The following is a 26,439-nucleotide window of genomic DNA, read 5'->3' on the forward strand; positions in this document are numbered from 1 at the left end:
CACATTCTCCGGAGGACTTTGGACCTCTGCACTGAAATGCAACTTCCTTCTTCAGAGAGAATTTTCCTTTAGTGCAGATTTGCTTCTGGAAGCAGAGGCTTGGAGGGCAATCTTGGGCTCTGCCTGTGGCAGGCCATTTTGCACAAGCCCCAGCACTCACTAGCTTTGGGACTGAGGGCAAGGGGGTCTCTCCAGGCCTCCTCTTCCTCAGATGCCAAGTAGAGACAACATGACTTCTTCCTAGGATTGACATGGACGTCAGTGGCTACCTAGAGTCAGGGCAAAACAACTAAGTTCTGAGCTGTTTGGACAGACCCAAACAGTGCTGCCTTCATACTCCCGCTTCGCTCCTCCTTATCTCTGTCCTTTTACTTCTGCCTCCCCCTTTCCTGCATCTGATAGCAGCCTGTCTTTCCCATCCTAACTCTCCCTCAAGCTGAAGGACGGAGATAGACAGGCAGGAGCTGGGAGATAGAACTAAGCCTGGGGAAGTGGAGGAAGGGAAAAGAATGCTCTTATCTTGCATCCGTCCCAAACCCTTCAGTGGTATTTGCTCCCTGTAGCTGTTGCTGTTGCATTTATGGCTGAATTTTTCCATAATAGGGTATGAGAAAGTGTGGGGTAGAGGCTACAGTGTCTGGTTCTCGAGGCGGGAGATGCTGAGCCCGATTCCGAATCTGCTCACTCTTAGCTGCATGACCTCAGGCAAATCCCTTACCTCTTTGAGCCCCAGTTTCTGCATCTGTGAAGTGGGGATGTTCATAGTAGCTACCTTACACCTATAGTCCCAGCACCTTGGGAGACCAAGGAGGTCACCTGAGTGATCACCTGAGTGATCCACCCACCTTGGTCTCCCAAGGTGCTGGGACTACAGGCGTAAAGAGCAGCCTGGCCAACATGGTGAAACCCTTTCTCTACTGAAAATACAAAAATTAGCCAGGTGTGGTAGTGCATGCCTGTGATCCCAGCTACTCAGGAGGCTGGGGCAGGAAAATCACTGAACCCTTGAGGCAGAGGTTGCCGTGAGCCAAGGTCGCAGCTTGGGTGACAGAGGAAGACTCTGTCTCAAAAAAAAGAAGTGTCTACCTCGTAAGGTTGCCACCCAGATTTGAGTTCATGTTAAGTAGAGACAACTGAGTTTGAGCTTCCCCAGAAGCAAACGCAGAGAGCAGAATTCCACTGCAGGCAGTTTATTTTCGAGGTAATCCCAGCAGGAAACAGCAATCCCAGCAGAGCGGGGAGGGTGGAGACTGGAAGGAAAAGAAAGCAAGTGCATGGTCAGTCACGTGGGCACAGGGGCAACTGAAGCTTAATTTGGCTGGGAATGCTGGGGCGTAAGGGAGAACAAATGCACCCGGGCTGCCCACCTAAGGGGTATAGACTCCAGCCCACACCAGCCACTGGCAGGGGGTCACCACACCTCTGCTCTTATCTTGCCCCCGTCCCAAGCCCTTCAGTGGTATTTGCTCCCTGTATGGTGGCCGTATAGCAGAGGAGGCTCCAGAGGCCTTACGCAGAGATGCAGAAACAGGCAGCTGAATGCCAGCTGGAGTGCCCTGAAATGCCAAAGGGATGCCGGTGCAGCCCTGCCAGCATCCACTGGTGCAGGACGAGGATGGGGCAGGAGCCCACACACCTCATGTAGGTGCATTGCCACCGCCAGCCAGTGACAGTTGCGTGATCTTGCTGTTATTTGCTGAGGTGCAAGCAGACCTCCTGGCTGTTCCTAAAGCCCCTGAGAATTCCCAGAGGGCAGACCTGCCTTGTGGTTCTTGTAGGCCTGGCAGATCTGCCGTGGTCCTTAGCAGAGCCCCCCTCACCGGCCCTCCTGTCACTCCCAGGGGAGCTGAGTGAGAAGCAGAAGATGGAACTGGAGCGGAACGTGGCACTGGTCCAGCAGCAGAGCAAGGAGCTGAGTGTGCTCAGGGAGAAGATGGTTCAGATGAGCAGCCTGGTGGAAAAGAAAGATCGGGAGCTGAAGGCGCTCAAGGAGGCACTCAGGTTGGGTGGTGGTTGTGGGCATTCTCCTGGTGTGGGGAGCCACTGAGCCTTGCACAGAGAGAGGGCTCAGTACATGCTGCTTGAGGAGTTGAATGAATGAATGAATGATATGTGTTTCGTGGCTTTACTTAGTTCTGTGCTTCTCAAACTTCTTTGTCCAATCTTCCAGATGACAGGTCTCTGCTAAAAAGATACTTCCTCCAAGAAGCCCTCCCCCACTCACCCTCACCAAACATAGCCAAGGGATCCTGCCGTGCTTGGGCTCCCTTGGCCCCTGTACTCTGTCTAACCTACCACTTAGCATACAGCAAAGCTACCTTTGCCTGTTTTTTTTGTTTGTTTGTTTGTTTGTTTTGTTGAGACGGAGTCTCACTCGCTCTGTCACCCAGGCTGTAGTGTTGTCTCGGCTCACTGCAACCTCTGCCTCCTGGGTTCAAGCCATTCTCGTGCCTCAGCCTCTGGAATAGCTGAGATTACAGGCATAAGCCATCACGCCTGGCTAATTTTTTTGTGTTTTTAGTAGAGACAGGGTTTCACCATGTTGGTCAGGCTGGTCTCGAACTCCTGACCTCAAGTAATCAACCCACCTCAGCCTCCCAAAGTGCTGGGATTACAGGTGTGAGCCACCACACCTGGCCCATTGCCTGTTTATCGCCTTCCCTCCCCACAAGGACAGGGTCTTTGTAGACCTTGCCCACTGTTGATTCCCAGTACCTAAGGGAAATTAATATTTATTTAACAAATGAATAAACTGGAGGTATCAGCTTAAAATATGTAATAGTGTCATTGTCCCATTGGTTTATCTTTAAAAATACCCGTGAGTTTGCATTTTTACCCGTAATCCTATCCACATTTTAAAATGAGTCATGTTTTCACAAAAAAGTTTGAGTGAAATTGATGTTTCGTGGATATCTGGTAGCTTCCTGTGCCTCGTGGCCAAAGCAGATTCACAGTTGCTAAAGGGGCAGTCTCCAGACCCAGCTGCCTGGTTTCAAAGCCAGACGCTAGGCCAGGTGCGGTGGCTCACGCCTGTAATCCCAGTGCTTTGGGAGACTGAGGTGGGCCGATCACCCAAGGTCAGGAGTTTGACACTAGCCTGGCCAACACATAATGAAACCCCGTCTCTACTAAAAATACAAAATTAGCCGGGTGTGGTGGCACACGCCTGTCCCAGCTACTCGGGAGGCTGAGGCAGGAGAATCACTTGAACCTAAGAGGTAGAGGTTGCAGTGAGCTGAGATCACACCATTGCACTCCAGCCTGGGCAACAAGAACAAAACTTCGTCTAAAAAAACAGGCCAGACCCTCCACAAGCAGGGTGACTGCAGGCAGATTGCTGTGTGTCTCTTAACTTGTCTGTAAAATGGCACAAGCAGAGTACCTAACTTGTGGGATTGTTATGAGAAATCACATAAAGTGATAGAAATAGCGGGCATGCAGTGAATGTCCCTGTAAAGTCACAGCAGGTGTCCATAGCCCCAGTGTAGGAACCAAGGGCAGGTGCTCCCTGTCCTGGCCACTCTCCCATGAGTCACCTGAAACTGAATTCTCTAGAAATCTGGGAGCCGGAAACTGAAATCTCAAAAGAATTCTGTTTCTTATAAAAATAGAGCTCCATGGCTGGACCCCCTGGCTCACGCCTGTAATCCCAGCACTTTGGGAGACTGAGGCAGGTAGATCACGAGGTCAGAAGATCAAGACCATCCTGGCCAACATGGTGAAACCCCATCTCTAGTAAAAACACAAAAATTAGCTGAGTGTGGTGGCACACACCTGTAATCCCAGCTACTCAGGAGGGTGAGGCAGGAGAAAGGCTTTAACCCAAGAGGCAGAGATTGCAGCGAGCTGAGATTGCACCACTCTATTCCAGCCTGGTGACAGAGTGAGACTCCATTTCAAAAAAAAATAGAGCTTCATTTCCTGGTCTTCCAATGAGTACAGACCTAATTTGTGGTTCCCAGAACCTCGTGCCATCTGCCTCTTCTCTGCCCTAGGGCTTCCCAAGAGAAACACAGACTCCAGCTGAACACAGAGAAGGAACAGAAGCCCAGGAAGAAGACCCAAACGTGTGACACCTCTGTGCAGATAGAGCCAGTCCACACTGAGGTCTTCTCCAGCAGCCAAGAGGTGAGTGCCACCCACCCCTGAGCACCTGGAAGGACGTGCTAAGACCGGGCCCAGTGGCAGCTTTCTTTCCTTTTGAAGACATTTTCATCCTGAGTTCCAAAAGTATGACTTGCCCATGTGAAATGTTTAAAGTAAATCGCAGAATCCTGCCTGTTCGGTCGCAGTCACCAGAGGTCACAGCTGTCCACAGTGTGATGTGTGTGCCATGAGATCTTCCCTCGCAGAGGCCCCCACGTTCTCACACGGTCAAGAAAGTGCAGTGGATGAAGATCAGGCGTGGATTCACTCCACCTGCGTTCGAATCCCAGCTACTCCACTTAGAAACTCTGTGAACTTGGGGACGTTACTGTGCCCCAGTTCCCTTTTCTGAGAGTAATGACCGTCCCCACCTTATGGGTTGGTTGAGGAATAGATTTTATGTATATACACACCTGAATACACACACACAAACACACACAAGCCCATACATATAGATATTTACTTATTCATTCATTTATATTTATTTCAAGGCGAGGTCCCACTCTGTCACCCAGGCTGAAGTGCATTGGTACAATCACAACTTCACTGCAGCCACAACTTCCCAAGTTTCAAATGATTCTCCTACCTCAGCCTCCCTAGTAGCTGGGACTATAGGTGCATGCCACCACCCCTGGCTAATTTTCGTATTTTCAGTAGAGATGAGGTTTCGCCATGTTATCCAGGCTGGTCTTGAACTCCTGGACTCAAGAGACCCACCTGCCTTGGCCTCTCAAAGTGCAGGGATTACAGGTATATGCCACCGCACCTGGCCCATATAGATATTTGTTTAGCACATGATTTTTTTGCTAATGGTATCAAACCATGTACATTCTGCAGCATGGGTTTATTTTCACAGACACTATTTAATGGGCATCTTTGCAAGAATATGAAGACCTGTCTCACCCTTTACATGGCTGTGTGGAATTCCACTGTGTTTCTTTTTTCCAACCAGTCCCCTCTGGATGGACACCAAGGTTATTCATCCTCTCGTGCAACGCTGTATTTAATGTGCTTGTTCTTCCTGAATTGTGCTTGATGGAGCCAAACTGCCTTCCTAAAGAGCCATGCAGTGAGTGCTCCATGGCTGTGTCTTGGTAGCTGTTCTGTGCACCTGCCCGGAAGCATCGGATGGGAGCCTGTCTTTGAGTGAAAACAGCCTTTACTGGGCCATCCTAGAAGCTGGTGCTCACACTCTGTCCCTGTCGCTGGGGCTGTGCTACTCCCCGTGATCCATAGCATGCAATCGTGAGATGCAGTGGTTCCTCTAGGCCCTGGTTTCCTGGAGCCTGGGGCTATTCTTTCCCTGAGGCTTTTTGAGCCTAGAGAGCATGGCGTTCCAGTAATGGGCATTGGATTTTTGCTGGGAAGCCAGGCCAAATGTGTCAGCTTGCTTTCTGGCGCACTCAAAGATGCCCTTCCCCTGCCAGACAGCTTTGAGCCAGGGCCGCAAACAGCTTGAATGAAAGGGCTCAAGGTCCAGCCAGCTGTCCTTGGCAGCGACCACTGTCCAGAGCACTTTCACGCAAGTGTCTCCTGGTTGCTCAGGGCGACCAGGAAGCGGGGTGGCTACAGCAGGTCCACGTGGCCGTAAGCTCCATGGGGCAGGGAGTGTGTGGCACTCCTGTTGGAATCCCAGGCTTTTAGAGCAGAACCTGACCCATAGTCATTCACTCATTCAGCGACTATTGAGCATCTGCTATGTGCCAGGTCCTACGCCAGGGATAGGAGAAGACACACAGGGTCCACCCACACCAAACGCCCCTGGACTCTGTGCGCATCTGTTGGACTGGATTGTTGAACTGGGATGCCCTTGATTTTTAGTTTATATTATGTGGTGGAATTAGTGGAGGAGGACTGGGGAGGGAAACTGCAAGATAAAAGGGAAAATGTATTTGTTCCTTCTTGTAATAGTTTTCCTCCCTCGGGCTCTTTTCTGCTTTCTAAGCCAGAGTGGGTCAGAGGGCTTAGGAGTTGTATGAGAAAGAATCTCCATCCTCCCCAAATAAACCAATTCCCAGAAGAGCCATGAGGAGGAGTCACGTGGTGCTCCCGGTACCCCTCAGGCCAAGCACAGACTGTGATGCAGCCTCAATGCCATGGCTACCCCTATACCCCCAAAACTCAGTATCCCCTGCCCCCTGCTATGCACAGAGAAAGAGAGAGAAGGAGAACATTCCAAGTTGTTTACTCCCAGGGCAAACACGCATCCTCAAGAGGTGACCAAGGCCAGTGTAGAGCCAACCCCGGAAGGGAAGCAGCCTTGCAGCTGTGAGCAGGCTGGAGTCGGGATCCGAGGACAAGCGAGGCCCTACTAAGCACAGCCAGGGTGGGGTGCCTCTCCCTTGAAGCTGCGGAGCCCTGCTCCCAGGCAGAAAGCTGGGGCAAGCTCTTTACAGCTCCTGTTTCTAACCTCCGTTCATGCAGGCTCCATATTTATTGAGTACCTACGATGCTCAGTAGCACAGTCCTCAGTGGAGATAAAGACTACTCTCACGGATCCCATCATCTGCAAGGGGAGACACGGAAATAAACCAGCCAAGATCAGGCAAAATGTCCAGTGGGAATAAGTGCTCTGAGGAACGGCACAGAGTGACCTGGGGGCAGGAGGTCTCTTTGGGGTCGGGTGGTGAGGGAGGCCTGTGCTGGAGGAGACGTGAAGCAGAGCCAGAAGGAAGGGAGGGAACAAGTGGTGGGGACATGGGGGTGGGGGTAGAGACCATCCCAGGGGACCTCAGACAGCACTGTGGAGTCCCTTGAAGGACGCCATGGGCCCCGTTCCCCGGTGGCAGTGTGGCTAGCACAGGGCCAGGGTGTGTCATACAGGCCTTTGATAAGCATTTGAACCATCAAAGGAAGAAGAACAAACAGATGTCTCCTTTGCGCTTCTCTGCTTTCTTTTCCTGAGAACACTTATCACTCTCCGGAATTAGAGTATCTGTGCGCCTGTCTGTTATCTGTCCGCCCCATAGAAATTCACCCACAGCAGCAAGGCTCGTCTGCTCACTCCCTGATCTCGCCCCCTGCCTAGAGCAGCATCTGGCATGCAGTCACTGCTATCGGCCCGTAGATAGATGGACAGGCAGCTTTTTAATAATGTTGGTTCACCTCATACGACATAGATGTTCTCTTCTGTACCTATATCTAGCTATATATGTATATGCATGAAGTGAACCAAAACTGTTATTTTAAAAATTATTATAAAACAGCCAGATTGTCAATTTCTTCTCTTTAATCTTCCCTGGCAGCTCTATCTACAACTGAAAACTGTTCTCAACACCTCACCCCACCTCCCCACTTAATTTTCTCTTTACTGCTTATCACTTCTACCAGCTATTTTCACCTTGTTGTCTGTCTGCCCACATGAGGATGCAAAATCTATGACAACAGGGCCGTTGTGGGTTTAGCCACTGCTGAATCCCCAGAGCCCAGAACCAGGCTTGGCACACAGAGGTGCTCAATAAATCGATGTGTGATGAAAGAATGAATGAATTGCTCACCTGAGAGAAGCGTTGTTTAACTCAGAGTTATTAATGGGCTTCAGGAGGTTTGGCCCTCTGGAAGTTGTATGCTAATATTTGTGTCGATGGGAATTTTTCTGGAGGAAAAAAAAAAAAAGCCCTGCATGCTTCCAGATCTTAAAAGGGTGCATGACCCTTAAAAGATGAAAAAGACCTTCCTCGTCTGTGCTCTTAGTAAACCCAACTCTGGGCTGCGCACAGTGGCTCACGCCAGTAATCCCAGCACCTTGGGAGGCTGAAGCAGGAGGATTGCTTGAGCTCAGGAGTTTGAGACTAGTGTGGGCAACAAAGTGTCACCTGTCTCTACAAAAAAATAGAAAAAATGAGCCAGGTGTGGTGGCACACACCTGTAGTCCCAGCTACAGAGCTGGAAGGATGACTTGAGCCCAGAAGTAGAGGCTACAGTAAGCTGTGATCCTGCCATTCCATTCCAGACTGGGCAACAGAGCAAGATCCTATCTCCACAAACCAAAATAAACAACACGCACGCGAACCCATACACACACACACACACACACACACACACACACACACGCCTCTTGTCCCAGCTGTTTAGGATGGTCCATCTGGGTCTAGTTGGCTACCATATGGGACGGTGCAGGTTTAAAACATTTCTTTCACCACAGGAAGTTCTGTGGGACAGTGCCATTCCAGAGGCTCCGAAGTCTCAGAGGAAGGTTTTCCTTTCTCCAGCCCAACTAAGAGCCAATCTATCAAATCCCCCTAGCAAATATTAAACAACCATCCTTATCACCAGTCGAAAGAAAGCATCATGCATTCTCATCTGAAAATGCCCTTCCAGGAGTAGAATTTGCTGTGATTGTTCAGAAACAAGACCCGAATGGCAGCAAATGGAGACCCAGGCATCAAATAGTATTAGGAGAAAAAGAAAACGTGGAGAGGGAAACTGGAGGGGCCCTTTTATTTACAGTAATGCTAAAATAGGAAAGCTGGAAATCTTCTACATGTGACCTGATATTTGAGATGAAAAATGTAAACTCTGTCTGTGCTGAAGCCCTAATGATATTTTCCCAAAGGTGCTAAGTGACAGCGTTCCACTCTTCACCAGTCGTTCACGTTTCTGTGAATGTAAGAGAAATCTTCTAATCCCTGATCAATGGCTGCCCACCCCATTCTACCCACAGGAGCAATCCTTCAGCGACCTAGGGGTCAAGTGCAAAGGGTCCCGGCATGAGGAGGTCATCCAGCATCAGAAAAACGCCTTATCTGAACTTCGAGCACGAATTAAAGAACTCGAGAAGGCCCGCTCGCCAGGTAAGTCTCCTTCCGAGCCATCGCAGTGGACCCCAGACTCGGGCTCACATTCAGGACTGACCAGTTTGCCAGGAGTACCGTATTTTATCCACATCATCTCAGAACTCAAAGGACATTGTAATACACAAAACAATGGGCAGACAGTGATCTCAGAGTCAAGTGCAGGCCTTGTTCCACAGGCTCCAAAGGAACCCAGAAAATACTGAAGGAGATTTTATCCTATTAAATAAATAGGATTTGATGCACAACTCACTGCTGTACTTTTTCTTACTTCGAGGGAGCCGGGTGAAAACTTTGTCATGGCTCAACACTGTCTAAGGCTTGATGTTGGGGAACCACTTAGAGTTCCGGTGTAGAGGGGATTGAGCTCTCCTAAGACTTTGGGTCTACTGCAGGGTTGGGCACTGTCTAGGACCCGGAAGCCTGGGTTCGAGTTCCATCCTGGTTCTGTGGCTGGAGGACCTTAGCAAAGTCCTCCCTCAATGCCTTGGCACTGACGCCTGTGTGGCTGCACCGTCATGTGAGCCGGGTGACCTTGGCCGAGTCCGTTAATCCCTCTAGGCCTGTGTCCTCATCTCTAAGGGAGGTGGTCATGAGGATGAAAACAGGCCTGTGGCAAGTGTCCCCTAACTAGTAGCTATGGTCATTACCTGAAATCACTTCTTCCTGAGCCTTTCTTTTGAGTCTGCTTTCTTCCTTTTATAGATCGTAAACACCACCTGAATGAATCAGTTCTAGATTTAAAGAACCTCAGAATGGAAAACAATGTCCAGGAAATACTGTTGGATGCAAAACCGGATTTGCCAACTCTCTCAAGAATAGAGATCCTAGCGGTAACCAAAGAAAATCCTCTCTGCTGTGATTGGCATGTGGAGAGGAGGGGCCTGAGGGCAGACATGAACTGGGTTCCCTGGCACAGCCATACATGTCAGTGGTTTGGGGCCAGGTCCTCCCTGATGGGCTGTTGCCTATACTCACCAGTTGGTGCCCCCACCCTGCCAGTTGTCCAGAGTTTGCACAGAAAGGTGGCCTGCTTCTGCACAGCGTGGTTTAGCATGGCAGTGGCGTAGGGCCATATTAATCGCCGAAGCATGACAGGCCCCTTTTCACATCATGCTGAACGTGTTCAGCAGGCTAATTCATCATGTTCCACCATGAGTTTGTCTGAAGTTTGCTTTTCACTGTCACCTGAAAAACACAGACACATAAAAGGGAGGAGAAGGGGGCCGCGATTCAGAGCACACAGCTCTAGAGTCAGAGGGACTCATGTCCAGATCCAAGCTCTGCAAGCTGTGTGACCTTGGGCAAGGCTCTTAACCTTTCTGGGACTCCATTTCCCAGCTGTAAAATGACGATGAAAATACTGAAGGAGGTAATTCTCCAAGTGCTTAACCCAGTGCCTGGCTCAGAGGAAAAACTTCATAAATGATATGTTATTATTATTAAATCCTGTTTAAATAGACCAGGTGTGGTGGCTCACGCCTGTAATCCCACCACTTTGCAAAGCCAAGGAAAGAGGATCTCTTGAGGTCAGGAGTTTGAGACCAGCCTGGGAAACATAGTAAGACCCCAGCTCTACCAAAAAAAATTAAAAATACATTAGTCAGGCATGGTGCCAGGTGCCTGCAGTCCTGGCTACTGAGGAGGCTGAGGTGGGAAGATCACTTGAGCCCAGGAGTTCAAGGCTACAGTGAGCTCTGATCGTCCCACTGCTCTCTAGCCGGGACAATAGGATTTTCGGAAGTGATCTCATTGTGCAGCTGAAGGTGCCTTTTTACCCTAAATGGATGTTTGGGCATTTGACGGACATGTGACAGGTTAGCATCTGTCACAGGACTGCAGCTGGATCCACACCAGCCAGGCTTCTAGAAGAAATAATGAGGCCATCTACGTTCTCTTGGCACATTTTTCTGGACATTTGCCAGAGTCCAGAAAGAGGGTCCTTGGAAATGAGCTGGTTTTCTTGAGAAAATCAAACCCTCCTTCACCAAAGGTGGGCGGGGAGGGGCAGCCTGCAGGTTGGGCCCATTCCCAGCCTGACCCACTCTGAAAACAGGCCTTCCCCTTGGCAGAGCCCCAGTCCCACCACAGACTGATCTGCTCCCAAGACAAGCCTTCTCCTCGGCAGGGCCCCAGTCCCACCATGGATACCACACAGCAGGAAACCTCTCCACTCTCTCGAAAGACCTCAATCTTCCAACGCTGGCAGCAATTCAAATTAAAAGAACGAAAGGAACCAAGTGCAGTGGCTCGTGCCTATAATCCCAGCACTTTGGGAGGCTAAGGCAGGTGGATCACTCTGAGCTCAGGAGTTCGAGACCAGCCTGGGCAACATGGCGAGGCCCCATCTCTACAAAATAAAAATACCAAAAAATGAGCCAGGCATTGGTTCCCACTCCTGTATTCCCAGCTACTCGGGAGGCTGAGGCTAGAGAATCACTTGAGCCCAGAAAGTGGAAGCTGCAGTGAGCCGAGATTGCACCACTGCACTCTGGCCTGGGCGACAGAGACCCTGTCTTAAAAAAAGAAAGAAGAGAAGGGGCAGGAGGAAGAACAGCTGGCATTTACTGAGTGCTTTCTGTTTACCAGGCATTGAGCAAAGCCCTTCACACACGTTATCTCATTTAGACCACACAGCAGCCTGGATCAGTTACCACTGTTATCCCCATTTACAGATAAGGAAAATTAAGACTTCAGGCCAGACATGGTGGCTCATGTAATCCCAACTCTCTGGGAGGCTGAAGCAGGCAGATCGCTTGAGGCCAGAAGTTAGAGACCAGCCTGGCCAACATGGCAAAACCCCATCTCTACTAAAAATACAAAAACATGGCAAAACCCCATCTCTACTAAAAATACAAAAATTAGCCAAGCATGGTGGTGCACATCTATGCTGAGGCACAAGAATCACTTGAACCCAGGAGGCGGAGGTTGCAGTGAATGAGAATGCACCACAGCACTCCAGCCTGGGCGACAACGTGAAACTCTATCTCAAAAAAAAAAAAAGAGAGAGAGAGAGAGAAGGAAAAATTAGGTTCATAAGGTTTCAGAAGGTCAAGCACGTCACCCAAGGTCACAGAGATAATGAATGACAGAGCCAGGACTGTGTCCCTGAGGCCCGCCTCTTGCACCCTGCTGGTCTGATTGTGTGATCAAACCTGCAGCCCAGACTCCTCCTTAGGTCACCCTCACTTAGGACTCCAGTCACCTGCAGGGAAAGAGAGGAGGTTCTGAAGGGCAGTGCAGAGGACGCAGCTCTTGGAGCTGCGTTTTAGGTTCTTTTTGTAGGAAATCTGCCCAATTTATTGTGGTCTTTAAATACATTCTTTATTCTCATCTCTAGATAGATAAATGTGTCTACTTTTAATATAGACAAATATGGCCAGGTTCAGTGGCTCACACCTATAATCCTAGCACTTTGGGAGGCTGAGGCAGGCAGATTATCAGGTCAAGAGTTTGAGACCAGCCTGACCAACATGGAGAAACCCCATCTCTACTAGAAATACAAAATTAGCCGGGCTTGGTGGTGGGTGCCTATAATCCCAACTACTCAGGAGGCTGAGGCAGGAGAATCACTTGAACCTGGGAGCTGAGATCGCATCATTGCACTCTAGCCTAGGTGACAAGAGCAAAACTCATTCTCAAAAAAAAAAAAAAGTCACACTTAACCTATCAACAGTCACCTTTAGGCTGTTATGTTTTTGGGATTGGGTGGGCTTTTTTTAATCTCCCAGGTTTATAGTGTAGAGCCGGTATGTGCTGTGAACTGACATGCTGTTGGTATCCATTGCAAGCAGTTAAAACCCAGTTTAGCCGGGCGCGGTGGCTCAAGCCCGTAATCCCAGCACTTTGGGAGGCCGAGGCAGGTGGATCACGAGGTCAAGAGATCGACACCATCCTGATCAACATGGTGAAACCCCATCTCTATTAAAAATACAAAAATTTAGCTGGGCATGGTGGCACATGCCTGTAATGCCAGCTACTCGGGAGGCTGAGGCAGGAGAATTGCCTGAACCCAGGAGGCGGAGGTTGTGGTGAGCTGAGATCGCACCATTGCACTCCAGCCTGGGTAACAAGAGAGAAACTCCATCTCAAAAAAAACCCAGTTTAGTTGTGGGGGATGTATGGGGTTGTCTGTGACCTCCAGACTCCCTGCTTGGCCTAGTGGCTTTTCTATGCTTTCAGCTGGGGTTTTTAGCAGGCAGCCGGCTGAGCAGGGTCTTAGCAAGTACACAGCTGCATCATCTCTGGAAAGTGTCTGAAGTGAGGGTCCAGTTTCCGCTGCATGAACATGAAGTTCCTTTAATAAAAGGAAGGGGGATATTTTTTATTTAAACTGTATTCATTCATTTGACAAACATGCCCATTCTGTGCCATTCTGTGCCAGGCACAATGCTGGGCACAAGGAGGGGGAGAGTGAGCAAACAGCAACACAGCCCCTGCTTCGATGGCACTCTCGTCTGGACCACAGTTTCCAGGCCTTAGCACTGTTGACGTTTTAGGATCCCATAATTCTGGCACAGTTTGTGGAGGGATGTGTGGATATCTCATAGCGTCTTTGCTCTCTAGCCCCCTAGATGCTGGTGGTACTCCCTGCCTGCAGTTGTAACAACAAGAAATGTGTCTAAACACTGCCAAATGGCCCAGGGGAGGGGACAAAGCCACCCCAATTGAGAACCACTGTTCTAGAGGGAAGACAGGCAGTGATCAAAGAACAAGATGAGCAATGTACAATTACGAAGACTTCAAAGACAGTCATTCTCTGAAGGGGAGGAATGCAGTTATGAGAAAGCAGCTGACAAAGGTGTCAGACTGAATGATCAGGACCCGGACTGAAAATCCACTCTCTTGAGTTAATCTTTGGTGATCACGCAGTGCTTTAGCTTCCGGTCATAGAAAGTCATAATGGAATGTCAAGAGAGGGCTTTTATTTCTTTCTGATTTCAGCCTCAGAATGGCCTTTGCAACGCAAGGTTCAGCTCAGCCATGGAGAAGTCAGGGAAGATGGAAGTGGCTGAGGCTTTAGAGCTCAGTGAAAAGCTGGTACGTACATCCAGCGTCCAACCCACTTCTGTCCGAAACCTGGGTCCCTGCAGTCAGTGATAACCCGGGACAGTTTAAATAGAAACATCACATGCCTATTTGATTGTTCTAATAACTCTGCAAGACCTGTGTACTATCCCAGCACGGGTCGGGAATCGCATAGCCACATTCCTTGAAAACACGGGTAGTTAGAATGAAGTGTTTATACCTGTTGTCATTTTTCACCCCCGGTTCTCAAAAAAGGCATAGTGTAAATGAACTTGGGGAAAATGAAAGCCCCAGTGGCGCTCCTTTCAGAGCATTTGTTTGTTCTCTGCAATTGCAGAAAGTGAAGGAAACAGACGCTGGCCTCCTTAAAGCGGCCACCAGCGGCCCCGGGGAATGCCGCTTATCCACAAACGCTTTCCTTGTAGTACCTGGAGATGAGCAAAACCCTCGGAAGTCTGATGAACATCAAGGACATGTCGGGCCACATATCCATGAAATGCCTCTCCCCCAAGGAGAGGGAGAGGGTCAACCAGCTTCGACAGAGGGACCTCAATCTAGTGTTTGAAAAGATCACCCAACTCAAGAACCGGCTGGAGAGGAAAGAGGAGCTGTTGAGAGGATACGAAAAGGACATTGAGCAGCTCAGGTACCTCGGCACCCCCACGTCCCCAGCTCAGGCACCTCTGCACCCCCACATCCCCAGCTCAGGCACCTCTGTACCCCCACGTCCCCAGCTCAGGCACCTCTGTACCCCCATGTCCCCAGCTCAGGCACCTCGGCACCCCCAGGTCCCCAGCCCAGGCACCTCTGCACCCCCACGTCCCCAGCCCAGGCACCTCGGCACCCCCAGGTCCCCAGCTCAGGCACCTCTGCACCCCCACGTCCCCAGCTCAGGCACCGCGGCACCCCCACATCCCGCGGAAAGGCCTGGACCTTCCTTCTCCTGGCTAAACTCAGGCTAACAGCAGACACATAGGCCTGGACAGAGACCCGAGTATGGAATACCTCACATGTCAGAGGGGGAACACCGACTAGGCCTGGCAGAGGGAATTCTGTCCCTGAGATCACGGCTGCAGAAGCCTCAGTTTCCCCATTCTGTGAACTCTTTTCTGTGCAGGCTGCACCTCTTGTGACCCTTGACTTATGGTTTCCGACATATGTAGCTTTGACAGCTCCATCATATTTTCAGTCACAGTTCCCCCTCCCCAGAATGCCAGGAGGGGCTGGTAGCACATCCTTTATCCCCTCCCACTGCACACGTTTGACTGATGAGAGGCTTGTTCCGCTCTCTGTGCCCCAAATCTTCATCATGCTCTCCTGCTTGTGATGACACTCGTGAGCGAGCCCCCGCTGTGGATGTATTTTGAGAGACTTCCAGGTCTGGCACATTGATGATGAATCGGAAAGATAAGGGAAAAAGACACCATTTCTTTCTCCTGTGCACCCAGGCGGAGCAAAGTGTCTGTTGAGATGTACCAGTCGCAGGTGGCAAAGCTGGAGGATGATATCTACAAAGAGGCAGAAGAAAAGGCCCTGCTGAAGGAGGCCCTGGAACGCATGGAGCACCAGCTGTGCCAGGAGAAGAGGATCAACAGGGCCATCCGGCAGCAGAAGGTAAGGCACTGCTGCCCAGGGCAGAACCTCCCAGGCTGCCCCACAGCTCCCGTTAGAAATGGCCAGGGGAGGTCCCTGGAGGCTCCAGGTGTCGCAGAACGCATGGGAGGCGACTGGGTAGCTTTTGCATCAGACAGACCAAAGCTCTAGACTTACTGTGTGACCTTAGATAGGTTTCTTAACCCCTCTGAGACTCATGGTGCTCATTTGTATTTCTTTTAATGGTGGCTGTTGTTTATTTATATCATTCTGCCAGGCGCTGGGGATGCTCTCAGAGGGTGGAGATTTGTGTTCACTATTCTGAGTGCCTGGCATGCAGTAGATACCAATAAATATTTGGTGAATGGATGGGTGGAAGGACAGACAGGCTGATCGATGGACAGATGGATGAATAGATGGCTGAGGAGTATACAGGAGGATGGGCAGATGGACATCCTGGAAGAACATATCCCTTAGTGTGGAACAGACAGACAGAGAGCTGACTTCGGATGGATTTCATAGCTGAAGGGTGCCAGGGCTGTGCCATCCAGCAAAAATGGGTCTCCCTCCCAACACACATGTACACGCACATGCACACGCACATGCACACACGCACCCTGGTATCTGTAACATGGCACAGGAGTCAGCAGTCCTGGGTTCAAATCCCTGCACTTATTAACTGTGCAATCTTGTGCATGTGTCTTCGCCTCTCTGAGCCTTGCTTTCCTCATTAGTAAATGGAAGCTTCCAGCCCCTGCCTCGCAGGCAGGTGATGAGAATGAAAGAATGCAGACATGGGCCCATCATGGTGGCTCCACCTGTAATCCCAGCAGTTTGGTTGGCTGAGGCAGGTGGATCATGAGATCAGGAGATTGAGACCATCCTGGCCAACCTGGTGAAACCCCATCTCTACTAAAATAATAAAAAATTAGCCAGGCATGGTGGCACTCACCTGTAGTCTCAGCTACTCAGGAGGCTGAGGCAAGGGAATCACTTGAACCTGGGAGGCAGAGTTGCAGTCTAGAGGGGCTGAGGATTATACAGGAGGATTGGTGGATGGATGTCCTGGAAGGTCACAGGTCATGCCACTGCACTCCAGCTTGGCGACAGAGCAATACTGCATCTCAAAAAAAAAAAAAAAAAAGAATGCAGGCATCCCTCGCTATCTGCTGTCCACTCTTGCTGTTGTCGAAACTTGGGAGCCAAGTGGTTTCAGATGGTGAGGGGGCTTGTCCCGTCTCTGAAGCACCTGCCCAGGGCCTGGCACCAGCTGGTGAATGCTGCCTTCCCCACGCTGCCGTGACCCGTGCTGCCCATGATCACTCTCCTGGGTGAGTCCTGCCTCAGACAGGCAACACACACAAACACATACTGTGTTGGGTCCACATACTGGAAAGCTTCCCCACAGCAAGGCACGCATGACAGCACCCAGGGAGCTTCTGAAGCTCTGGGCAGAGGGGCTTTCCTGCCTACTTTTCAGTTTCCATATTCATCCATCCACCCCTGCAGCCCACAGGGCACTGGAACAGCGACTTGTACATAGAGCCAGACTTTCCCTTTCCTTCCCTCTTGCCTAAGGTAGAGCAGATCCCAAGGTGTTGGGGTCAGGCAAACTAGGGAAAGAGCCGCAGCCGCCGCCACCTCTTGACCATCTCCAGCCCAGGCACTGGGTTCCTCTGAGCTTTGCAGCCATGATTGGGCTTGTTAATGCCTCTAATAGCCCTGCCTGGTACGATGATCCTTATGTTACAGATGAGGAAACCGCACCTCAGAGAGTTAAGAGGCGCCCAGCTGCACACAGTGGCTGGTAAGGAGGGCTGGGACCTGACCCCAGATCCCTCTGATCCCAGTTCTCCTGCTCTCTGTGGGGTTGGCCCTGAGTCCCCCTCCTTGTAACTGTTAGCTTTTATGTGTGTGTGCATGCTCCGGTATGTGTGTGTATGTACATGTGTGCCGTGTGCATAAGGGTTTCCTGTGTGAGATGCTATGTGTGTGTGTATGTGTGTGTTGCTTGCCTGAGCTCAGAGAGGGGCAAGCCCCCAGGGAAGGGTGCCCCCTCCACCAGCCAGATGAGCTCCTTGCAGAGACCTGGCCTTCAACCCCCAAACCTTGCAGACCACAGGCTCCCTGGCTTGCAGCCCCAAAAATAAAGGTGGTGTCCTGCTCTGGACATGGCCTTTCTAGCACTCACCACTCTGAATTAAACATCACAGCCCACCCCCCACTCGTCTGCACATGTCGTGGGGCTCCCTCAGGCAGGGATGGTTTCCTTTCACGCAGTGCCATGCCTGGGAGATCTGGCAGCAACAGAGGGTGAGCTGTCCTTTGATGTGCCCGCTGGAGAGCTCGCTTCTTCCTGAGGCAGTGAGGCAGCGTCCCCCAGGGCTTGGCAGGCCAGGCCCACAGCACAGGCACCAAACCACAGAATGGGATAGCAGAGGGCCCCAAAAAGCCCATTATCATGCACTGGCTGAAAATGAAAGAAAACCTGCAGATTTACATAATCAGTCCACATGCATTATTCATGGCTGCCTTACAGACGCACACACAATGCGGGCTGGCCAGCCTGCCACGGAGCAGGAGGAGGAAGGTCCTAGGTGGCCAAGCCAAACCTGCGTCAGGGTCCCCAGCTGGAGCTGGGAACTTTCGAATTCATGGAATTCACAACGTAGCCAAGATTCCGACAGAAAGTAGAGCCACCGTCACAGCAAGGCTGATGGGGTGATTTACGGAGCACTTGCTGGCAGGCACACCACCCAGGGCAGGGCCCACCCTCACCTCATGCCAGACTGCAAGGAGGGCTGCCAGGCATCTGCCCACTGAGAGGGGAAACTGAGGAGGGCAGAGGGCGGTGCCACCCGCTACTTAGCCACAGAAACGGGACCTCAGCGACCTCCGATCCTGGCCCTCCCAGCCCATTCACTCATCTACCCCATCATCATTTCTCTCGGGGTTCACCCCTGGGCTCAGTTTGAATTTAAGGTTTGTGACTAACATGTTATCAGAAACTCTTGTTTGTTAAGGGGAAAAAAAGTTCTTTTTTTTTTCTTGTTCTTCAAGAGTTTGACGACATCAGAAAAAAAACAGGTTTTTTCCCCAGTGTTGCAAGATTCCAAAGGGAACCTGTATACATCTGTTTGGGCAGCAGCTGCTTCCTAGGAGTATATTTTCATTAAAGGAAATTAAAGGAAAGTAGAATTCCTTTTTTTAAGTTTCACACTTAATATTTTCACAAGGAGTCGATATTTTTCCAAGTCTCCTGTATGAAATCTCAGCACCCCTTCATAAAGCTGGAGCAGTTGAGGCGCTGGGAAACGAAATTCCTAACCTTGGGTTTCAGAACTGCCCACCCTGACACACAGGCGACCGCTGTAGTTTTAACATTTGAACATCTCTTCACTGAGCAGAACTTCCCAGAGTCAAAAGTCATACTTCCAGCTGGGCATGATAGCTCACATCTATAACATGAGAACTTTGGGAGGCTGAGGCAGGAGGATCCCTTGAGAACGGCCTGGGCAGCATAGTAAGACACCACCTCTACAAATAAAAATAAAACAAATTAGCCAGGCGTGGCACCACACACCTGTAGTCCCAGCTACTTGGGAGGCTGAGATGGGAGGATCACTTGAGCCCAGTAGTTTGGGGCTGCAGTACGCTTTGATCACGCCACTGCCCTCCAGCCTGGGCGACAGAGCAAGACATTGTCTCCTTTAAAATAGAAAAAAGACATGGTTCTATACGAATACCTCTGGTTGTGCAAATCATAAAATGTGGGGAAAAGCCTCAGCACTGGTCATTCTCAGAGAATCTCATGGTCATCAGCCTCCTGGCTCTGAGATGCCCTGGGTCCACAGCTTCCTGCAATGACTGTGTGACAGTGATGATGACCCAGACTGTGCCCAATCTAGTCCACTTCCTACATCGCTAAATAAGGTGGCAGAGTCTCTCAGAGATAAGAGGCAGACTTTGGAGTGAAACAGGCAAGGCTTAGGGTTCAAGCCCATCTCTGCCCCGAGTGAGCCTCAGTATGTGACTTTGCCTCTGTCGCAAGTTTCTCAAAAACAGCAACAGTGAAGTGACAGTCACGATAGGACTTGCTTCGTGGGGCAGATAAATGGTGCAATTCGGGCAGCACCTGGCACAGAGCAAGCTCAGTTACTTGGTTACTGTGGGGAAGAGAAAAGGCCACTCGGGGGTGGGGGACAGGCCCGAATTGCTTTCAATGAGCTTCCTGCCCGCTGGCGCATCCTGCAGACCCTGAGACTTTTTCCCGGGTCCTCCTAGAGCCGGCAGCGCCTTTGTAAAGCTGCCTTTTCTATTTGGTGAATACAAGTAGGGCCACAGCCAAGAAAGAGCCAGTACTTTTCATGAATGGTTAAGACTGAATTTTCAATAGAAACATTTTAAATGCACAGAAGTTGCCCTTGGAGAAGGATGCAAGCTCTTTCTTGGGCCTTCATTAGGACTGGAGTGTGAGAACCACTGAAATGCCCTAGCTGCTTCTGGCTCCCCTTCCAGGCTCCAGCCAATCAAATCCTGCCCAAGGGGCTTGGCCGCAGCTTTGCCGAGTGGTCTCAGCTGGGTTGGAGCCCCCTGACCTCTGCATTGTGAGCTCAAGTCCCTCATCTTTGAGATGAAAATAAAAATGTGCCTAACTCACAGGGTCAATCCCATGAAGGCACGCGTGTAACACCATAAGCAAACAGGACCTCTCAATCATGCTGTTTTTTCTTTTTCTTGTTTTCCTTTGTGTGTGTGTGTGTGTGTGTGTGTGTGTTGTTTGGTTGTTTGAGACCCAGTCTCGCTCTGTCACCCAGGCTGGAGTGCAATGGCACAGTCTTGGCTCACTGCAACCTCCGCCTCCCAGGCTCAAACGATCCTCCAACTTCAGCCTCCCAAATAGCTGGGATTATAGGTGTCCACCACCACGCCTGGCTAATGTTTGTAGTTTAGTAGAGACGGCGGTTTTGCCATGTTGGCCAGGCTGATCTGGCTCAAGTGATCTGCCCACCTTGGCCTCCCAAAGTGCTGGGATTATAGGCATGAGCCACCGCACCCGGCCAGCATATCAGTACTGTTTCATTGAACTCAACGTTTCCCAAGATTTTCTTGGGCCCAGGTATTTTCAAGATCCTGGTTTCTTCAGTGCCACTATGTGTTTTTGACCAAAAAGTAGCAATTGGTAGATGTGCAGGATGAGAATGGGATAGGAGTTGGGGGTGTGATCTCAGGCCCTCACAAGGATGGAGAAGTAAGATCTGGCTAGACTGCTGCAGTGTGTGCATAGAAGATGGCTCAAGAAACAGGCACCAGGCCAGGTGCGGTGGCTCACACCTGTAATCCTAACACTCTGGGAGGCTGAGGCAGAAGGATGACTTGAGGCCAGGAGTTTGAGACCAGCCTGGGCAACATAGCACGATCCCCATCTTTACAAAAAAAAATAAAAAATTAGCTGGGCGTGGTGATTTCACACCTGTAATCCCAGTACTTTGTGAGGCTGATGTAGGAGGATGGCTGGAATTTTCAGTAGAAACATTTCAGGGGGAGCCAGCCCAGGAGCTGGTGACCAGCCTGGGCAATATGGCAAAACCCCGTCTCTACTAAAAGTTTTTAAAAATTAGCTGGGTGTGATGGCACACCCAGTAGTCACAGGTACTTGGGAGGCTAAGGTGGGAGGATTGCTTAAGCCTGGGAGGTCATGGCTACAGTGAGCCGTGGTCGTGCCACTGCACTCCAGCCTGTGTGACAGAGTGAGACCCTGTCTCAACTAAAAAAGAAAAAGAAAAAGACTCCCCCGCAGTGATCCCCTAATCTCCTGCCCACCTATTCAGCGAGTCCTAGCGTCTCCTAGAAACCTCAGAGGCACATCCCAGATGGGAACAGGTAAGGACACACTAAGCACTCTCTTGCTAACCTGATACTTTCACTCAGGAGCGTGTAGAGGAGCATGAACCGAGAAACACAAAAGAATCGACACCTTGCAACTGTGCCTTCAAAGAGAAAGAGAGGCAGGTAGGGGAAGTGTTCTGATGTTGCAGACACAGAGTAGAGGCAATCTCAACAGGGGGTAAGAGCTCATGGTGTGCAAACGCCCACCTCCCTCCCTTCCCTCCCCAGCTGTTGCCCCACCTGCCTGCAGTTTGAATGCAGAACCTAAGAGACAAGCCAGTGTCCAGCCCAGTCCATTGAGGTGAGAGAAGGCAGAGGGGACATTCCAGCACAGCTTTAGCTAATGGAGCAGCCAGGGCCACTAAGTGATTTGGCGACTTGGAGACAAGGCTGTAAGAGAAGAAGGGAGGAGCGCGGAGCCCCAGGAATCCCTGTCCTAAGAATGAAATGAGGAGGGTGAAAGAAGGTGGGAGTGGTTACAAAACGGAGCTGGGAACTAAGGAGATTGAAAGTGCCTCGCATCAGCACTTCCACCCCGGAGGGGAGCCCTGCTTGACTCCACCTTCCTGGCAGCCAACCAGAAAAGGGAAACCAACTTGGTGGCAGTTGACAGTGTTCCTAAGATTCAATGGATGGATACTTGCAAGTGTTCTTAGAACAAAGGCCTTGCTGGACTCTCCCCCTTGAGGGGACATTGTGTGACATAGAGAGCAGCATCTTTAAGAACCGGCTTCAGAAGCCGTGACGTGGCCTAAGCCATGGCTGAGAACAGCTCTTGAGACAGATCGATATCATCACAGCCCGCTGAGTCCAGTAAAGGTTGGCCTGTAATCCCAGCACTTTGGGAGGCTGAGGCGGGCGGATCACAAGGTCAGGAGATCAAGACCATCCTGGCTAACACAGTGAAACCTCATTTCTACTAAAAATACAACTTAGTCAGGTGTGGTGGCGGGCGCCTGTAGTCCCAGCTACTGGGGAGGCTGAGGCAGGAGAATCACTTTAACCAGGGAGGCGGAGGTTACAGTGAGCTGAGATTGCACCACTGCACTCCAGCCTGGGCAACAGAGCCAGACTCCGTCAACAAAAAAAAAAAGGCACTTTACCAGAATACTCCAGATTTCTGGCTTCTTTGGGAAATTTGGATACTCTGGGGACACTAGGTCCACAGTCCAACACGCCACCAGCTTCCAGCCCCTTTAGAAAGGACCCGGGTTTGCTGTCATCTCCATCTCACCGGCTTCTTTGACTTCCTGGCCCCTGTAGGCATGAGGTTGGCGACCCCTACAGAAGGTTGGGGATCTCTGAGAGGGGGGCCCAGCTCCCTCCCTATCTGAGGTGTCCCCAGTATCTGGGGCTGCTCTTTCTTCAAGGAGAACTGTCCCTGAGGTGCCACATCTTGAGGACCCCAGGGTCAGCAATTGTAAATCAAACCCAGGGAAATAGCAGGCTTCAGATTCCAGGTGACAATAGCATTCAAACAGGCCCCCTGAGGGGGGGTTCAACCATCATGGGCTCCACCATGCCTGAGCCACTGGGATGTGGAGGTGTGAACCACCGAGCCTCTGCAACCCCGTCCACCTGCTCTGGGGTGCGCGGCCTCCTGCTAAAACAAACGTGGCCTCCAAGAAGAGCAGTGTTCCTCACAGGCCCTGGGGTGAGCAGCCTCTACCTCTGCTGGAATCTGGAACAGAGGCCACCAAGAGACTCAGCAAGATGGGGCTCCAGGTCTCCCAAAAGCTGCACCCCCTTCTTGTTAAGAAAATGGATTTTCCTCAACTTTCAGATGCTTCCCATTTAAAATGCTGTCCCTGGGAAGCCCCAGCATTCCAAATGGGTAGCATCTGAAAGTTGAGAAAAATCCATTTTTCTTTGATGAAAAAGGCAAAGAGGAATCTAAGCTTAATTTTGTTCCTGTTCTTTCTATATTAAAGAGACGAGTATTTGTAGAGATGGTGAAGAACAGGATGCAGAACCCAAATTCCCAGGTGAGCAGAAAGAGCAGAGAGAAAATAGGATGTCAGCAGGAACCCCAGTTGTCATGAATACCACACCTGTTGCCTGGAGCCCTTAGTATGCGCCAGGCACAGGGCCACACACTCGGCATGCATTCTCTCATTCAATCTTCACAGCACCCCGTGGGTGAGTCAGTTTACAGAGGAGGTGTCTGAGGCTCACAGACTTTAATTTGTCCAGAGCCACAAAACTAAGTATGAGAACTCAGTGGAATTCAATGCAGATTCAACACCAGGCGAGTGCTTCTTGCTCTCCTTCAGGTAATAAACCTGATATAGTTTGGATGGCATTTCTCTTGAATTTCAAGGAAGCATCCTCTAGAATTCTTTTTTTTTTTTAAGATGGAGTTTTGCTCTTGTTGCCCAGGCTGGAGTGCAGTGGCGCAATCTTGGCTCACCACAACCTCTACCTCCCAGGTTCAAGTGATTCTCCTGCCTCAGCCTCCTGAGTAGCTGGGATTACAGACATGCGCCACCACTTCTGGCTAATTTTGTATTTTTGTAGAGATGGGGTTTCTTCATGTTGGTCAGGCTGGTCTTGAACTCCTTACCTCAGGTGATCTGCCCACCTCGGCCTCCCAAAGTGCTGGGATTACAGGCGTGACTCACCTCATCCAGCTCGTTTTTTGTTTTTTAAGAGAGAGGGCCTCGCTGTGTTGCCCAGGTTGTTCTCCAACCCCTGGACCTAAGCCATCCTCCAGCCTCGGCCCTCCCCCGCAAGGTGCTGGGATTACAGGAGTGAGCCACCATGCCCGGATGAATACTTTTTTTTAAAGTTGAGAATCAAGTCTATGAATCTTTTTTTTTTTTTTTTTTTTTTTATGGAGTTTTGCTCTTTTACCCAGGCTGGAGTGCAATGGCGCGATCCTGGCTCACTGCAACCTCCGCCTCCTGGGTTCAGGCAATTCTCCTGCCTCAGCCTCCCGAATAGCTGGGATCACAGGCACGCGCCACCATGCCCAGTTAATCTTTTGTATTTTTAGTAGAGACGGGGTTTCACCATGTTGACCAGGATGGTCTCGATCTCTTGACCTCATGATCCACCCACCTCGGCCTCCCAAAGTGCTGGGATTACAGGCGTGGGCCAAATCCATGAAATCTTAAACACGTTGAATCATTGCCATTCACACATCAGCCCTGGAACTGGAATTGACTCAATCCACTCTCGCTTTGCAGAAAGTAGAGGCAAGTTCTCAGGAAGCTTGAAAGCGAAGCACATTTTGGTCGAATAAGAGAGACTTATTGAACAAATTTGATAAAAGGCCACAGTTACCCTGAGACAAAATTATCATTGGAAGAACTGAAGATACTCTATGCAGGGGACACTCTTGGAAAATAGAAGCCTCTTCTTAACTGACACTATTGTCCGAAGACTACCAGAAGGTGGCTGCTGCTCTGGATGTTAGGAGGGTAGAGAGTGTCCCCAGGGTCTCCCTGGACCTGAGACCTTTGCCACCTGCAAAGTGGGAACGAAGGGGAGGCCTGTTACATCCACACACTTGGGAGAGACTGGAGCAGGCAGACACCACCCGCCGCCAGGTGTGGCTGAGAATGACATGGCGATGTAAATGATTGTTGACATTGGGATGAGCCCTGGATGTAGGGATATTGTGTTCCTCTTAGATGTGAAACCCCCTGCAATTTTAGGCTTAACAGAATGGGGCAGATGGAGCTTTGCCTGAAAACAGAGTGATCTTCCCATTTATCCAGCCCCCTAGACACGGCTTGAGAAAAGAGTCCATTTTTCTTTGATGCAAAAGGCAAAGGATTTGATGTCTTGGACCTCCTTGGTGCAAAAAGGTTTTCTCCAGGTTCCTTGCAACACATAGCTTGGGGTCTCCGTCCTTTGAGTCCTTAAGGTGATGGAGTGAGTCATCATGACCACCCTGAGGAAGGTGGGATGTGGACAATCCAGCCTTTCAGACTTGTATGCTCATAAAAAAGTGTCCATCGCTGGTAAGCTTCCGAACTGGATTTGTGCTTTTCTTTTCAAGGACCTATGGGTTTTTTTCTGTCTTTCAAAATACCATTCATTGATTTTTTTTTTTTTTTTTTTTTTGACCAACAGTCTTTTCTTTGTGGGCTATATGCTAAAAAGAGAAATCTTCCAGTTAACAAGTACCTACTGAGTACCTAGGCTAGGCCACCTACCATGCTAAGCACCGAGGAGAGAAGGGCGAACACAGAGACTGTCCTGGCACTCACTCACGCAACAGATATTAAGAGTCAGCAACATGGCAGCATGGCAGGGGCTGTCCAGGTGTTAAGATTCAGTGACGCTCAATGCGGACAGCATCACCCCCGATGGGGCAAAAATTCTTTTTCTTTTTTTTTTGAGACAGAGTCTCACTGTGTCACCCAGGCCAGGCTGGAGTGCAGTAGCGTAATCTCAGCTTACTGCAACCTCCACCTCCCAGGTTCAAGCAATCCTCCTGCCTCAGCCTCCCGAAAAGCTGGGATTACAGGTGTGCACTACCACACCTGGCTAATTTTTGTATTCTTCATATAGACGGGGTTTCACTATATTGGCCAGGCTAGTCTGGAACTCCTGACCTCAGGTGATGTGCCCTCCCAAAGTGGAGGGAGCACCCACACCTGGCCCAAAATTCATTGTTTATGTTTAGAGCAATAGACGTATCTTCATAGACGTGGATACACACACACACACACACACACACACACACAAGGGGTTAGAAAAAAACCTCTAAGAATTCTCAGGGGGTGAGGTTGATAATTAAAGAAAGGTTGAGAAACACAGAGTTAGATCAATGAAGACATAGAGATCCCTGCCTGCCTGGCTTACGGTCCTGGGCTTTTTGTTTTGTTTTGTTTTTTGGAGACTGGGTCTTGCTCTGTGGTCCAGGCTGTAGTGCAGTGGTGCACTCTCAGTTCACTGCAGCCCCCAGGCTCAAGTGATCCTCCCACCTCAGCCTCCCAAAGTGCTGGGATTTCAGCCATAAGCCACCACCTCTGGCCTC

At 50.3% G+C, this 26,439-nt stretch overlaps 1 protein-coding gene across 32 annotated transcripts in view; it reads left to right on the forward strand.

Annotated features, from left to right (window-relative positions):
- Positions 1–26,439, forward strand: part of FHAD1 (forkhead associated phosphopeptide binding domain 1) — a 148,624-nt gene that overhangs the window by 115,675 nt on the left and 6,510 nt on the right. For 13 of the 32 annotated variants that reach the window (XM_035307802.3, XM_035307805.3, XM_035307806.3 and 10 more), the window contains 9 exons: positions 1,842–2,001; positions 3,996–4,128; positions 8,810–8,939; positions 9,645–9,772; positions 13,884–13,979; positions 14,393–14,613; positions 15,416–15,581; positions 21,492–21,572; positions 23,381–23,434. In XM_035307802.3, coding sequence (XP_035163693.3) covers positions 1,842–2,001; positions 3,996–4,128; positions 8,810–8,939; positions 9,645–9,772; positions 13,884–13,979; positions 14,393–14,613; positions 15,416–15,581; positions 21,492–21,572; positions 23,381–23,434 — 1,169 coding nt within the window. Of the gene's footprint in view, positions 1–1,841; positions 2,002–3,995; positions 4,129–8,809; positions 8,940–9,644; positions 9,773–13,883; positions 13,980–14,304; positions 14,614–15,415; positions 15,582–16,806; positions 17,232–17,312; positions 17,368–21,491; positions 21,573–21,677; positions 21,751–23,380; positions 23,435–24,637; positions 25,427–26,439 lie in introns of those variants that run through there. The other 19 variants (XM_035307814.3, XM_035307815.3, XM_035307808.3 and 16 more) reach the window with 12 other exon arrangements.

The sequence above is a fragment of the Callithrix jacchus genome, chromosome 7 (assembly GCF_049354715.1).
Source record: "Callithrix jacchus isolate 240 chromosome 7, calJac240_pri, whole genome shotgun sequence".
Classification (NCBI taxonomy): domain Eukaryota; kingdom Metazoa; phylum Chordata; class Mammalia; order Primates; family Cebidae; genus Callithrix; species Callithrix jacchus.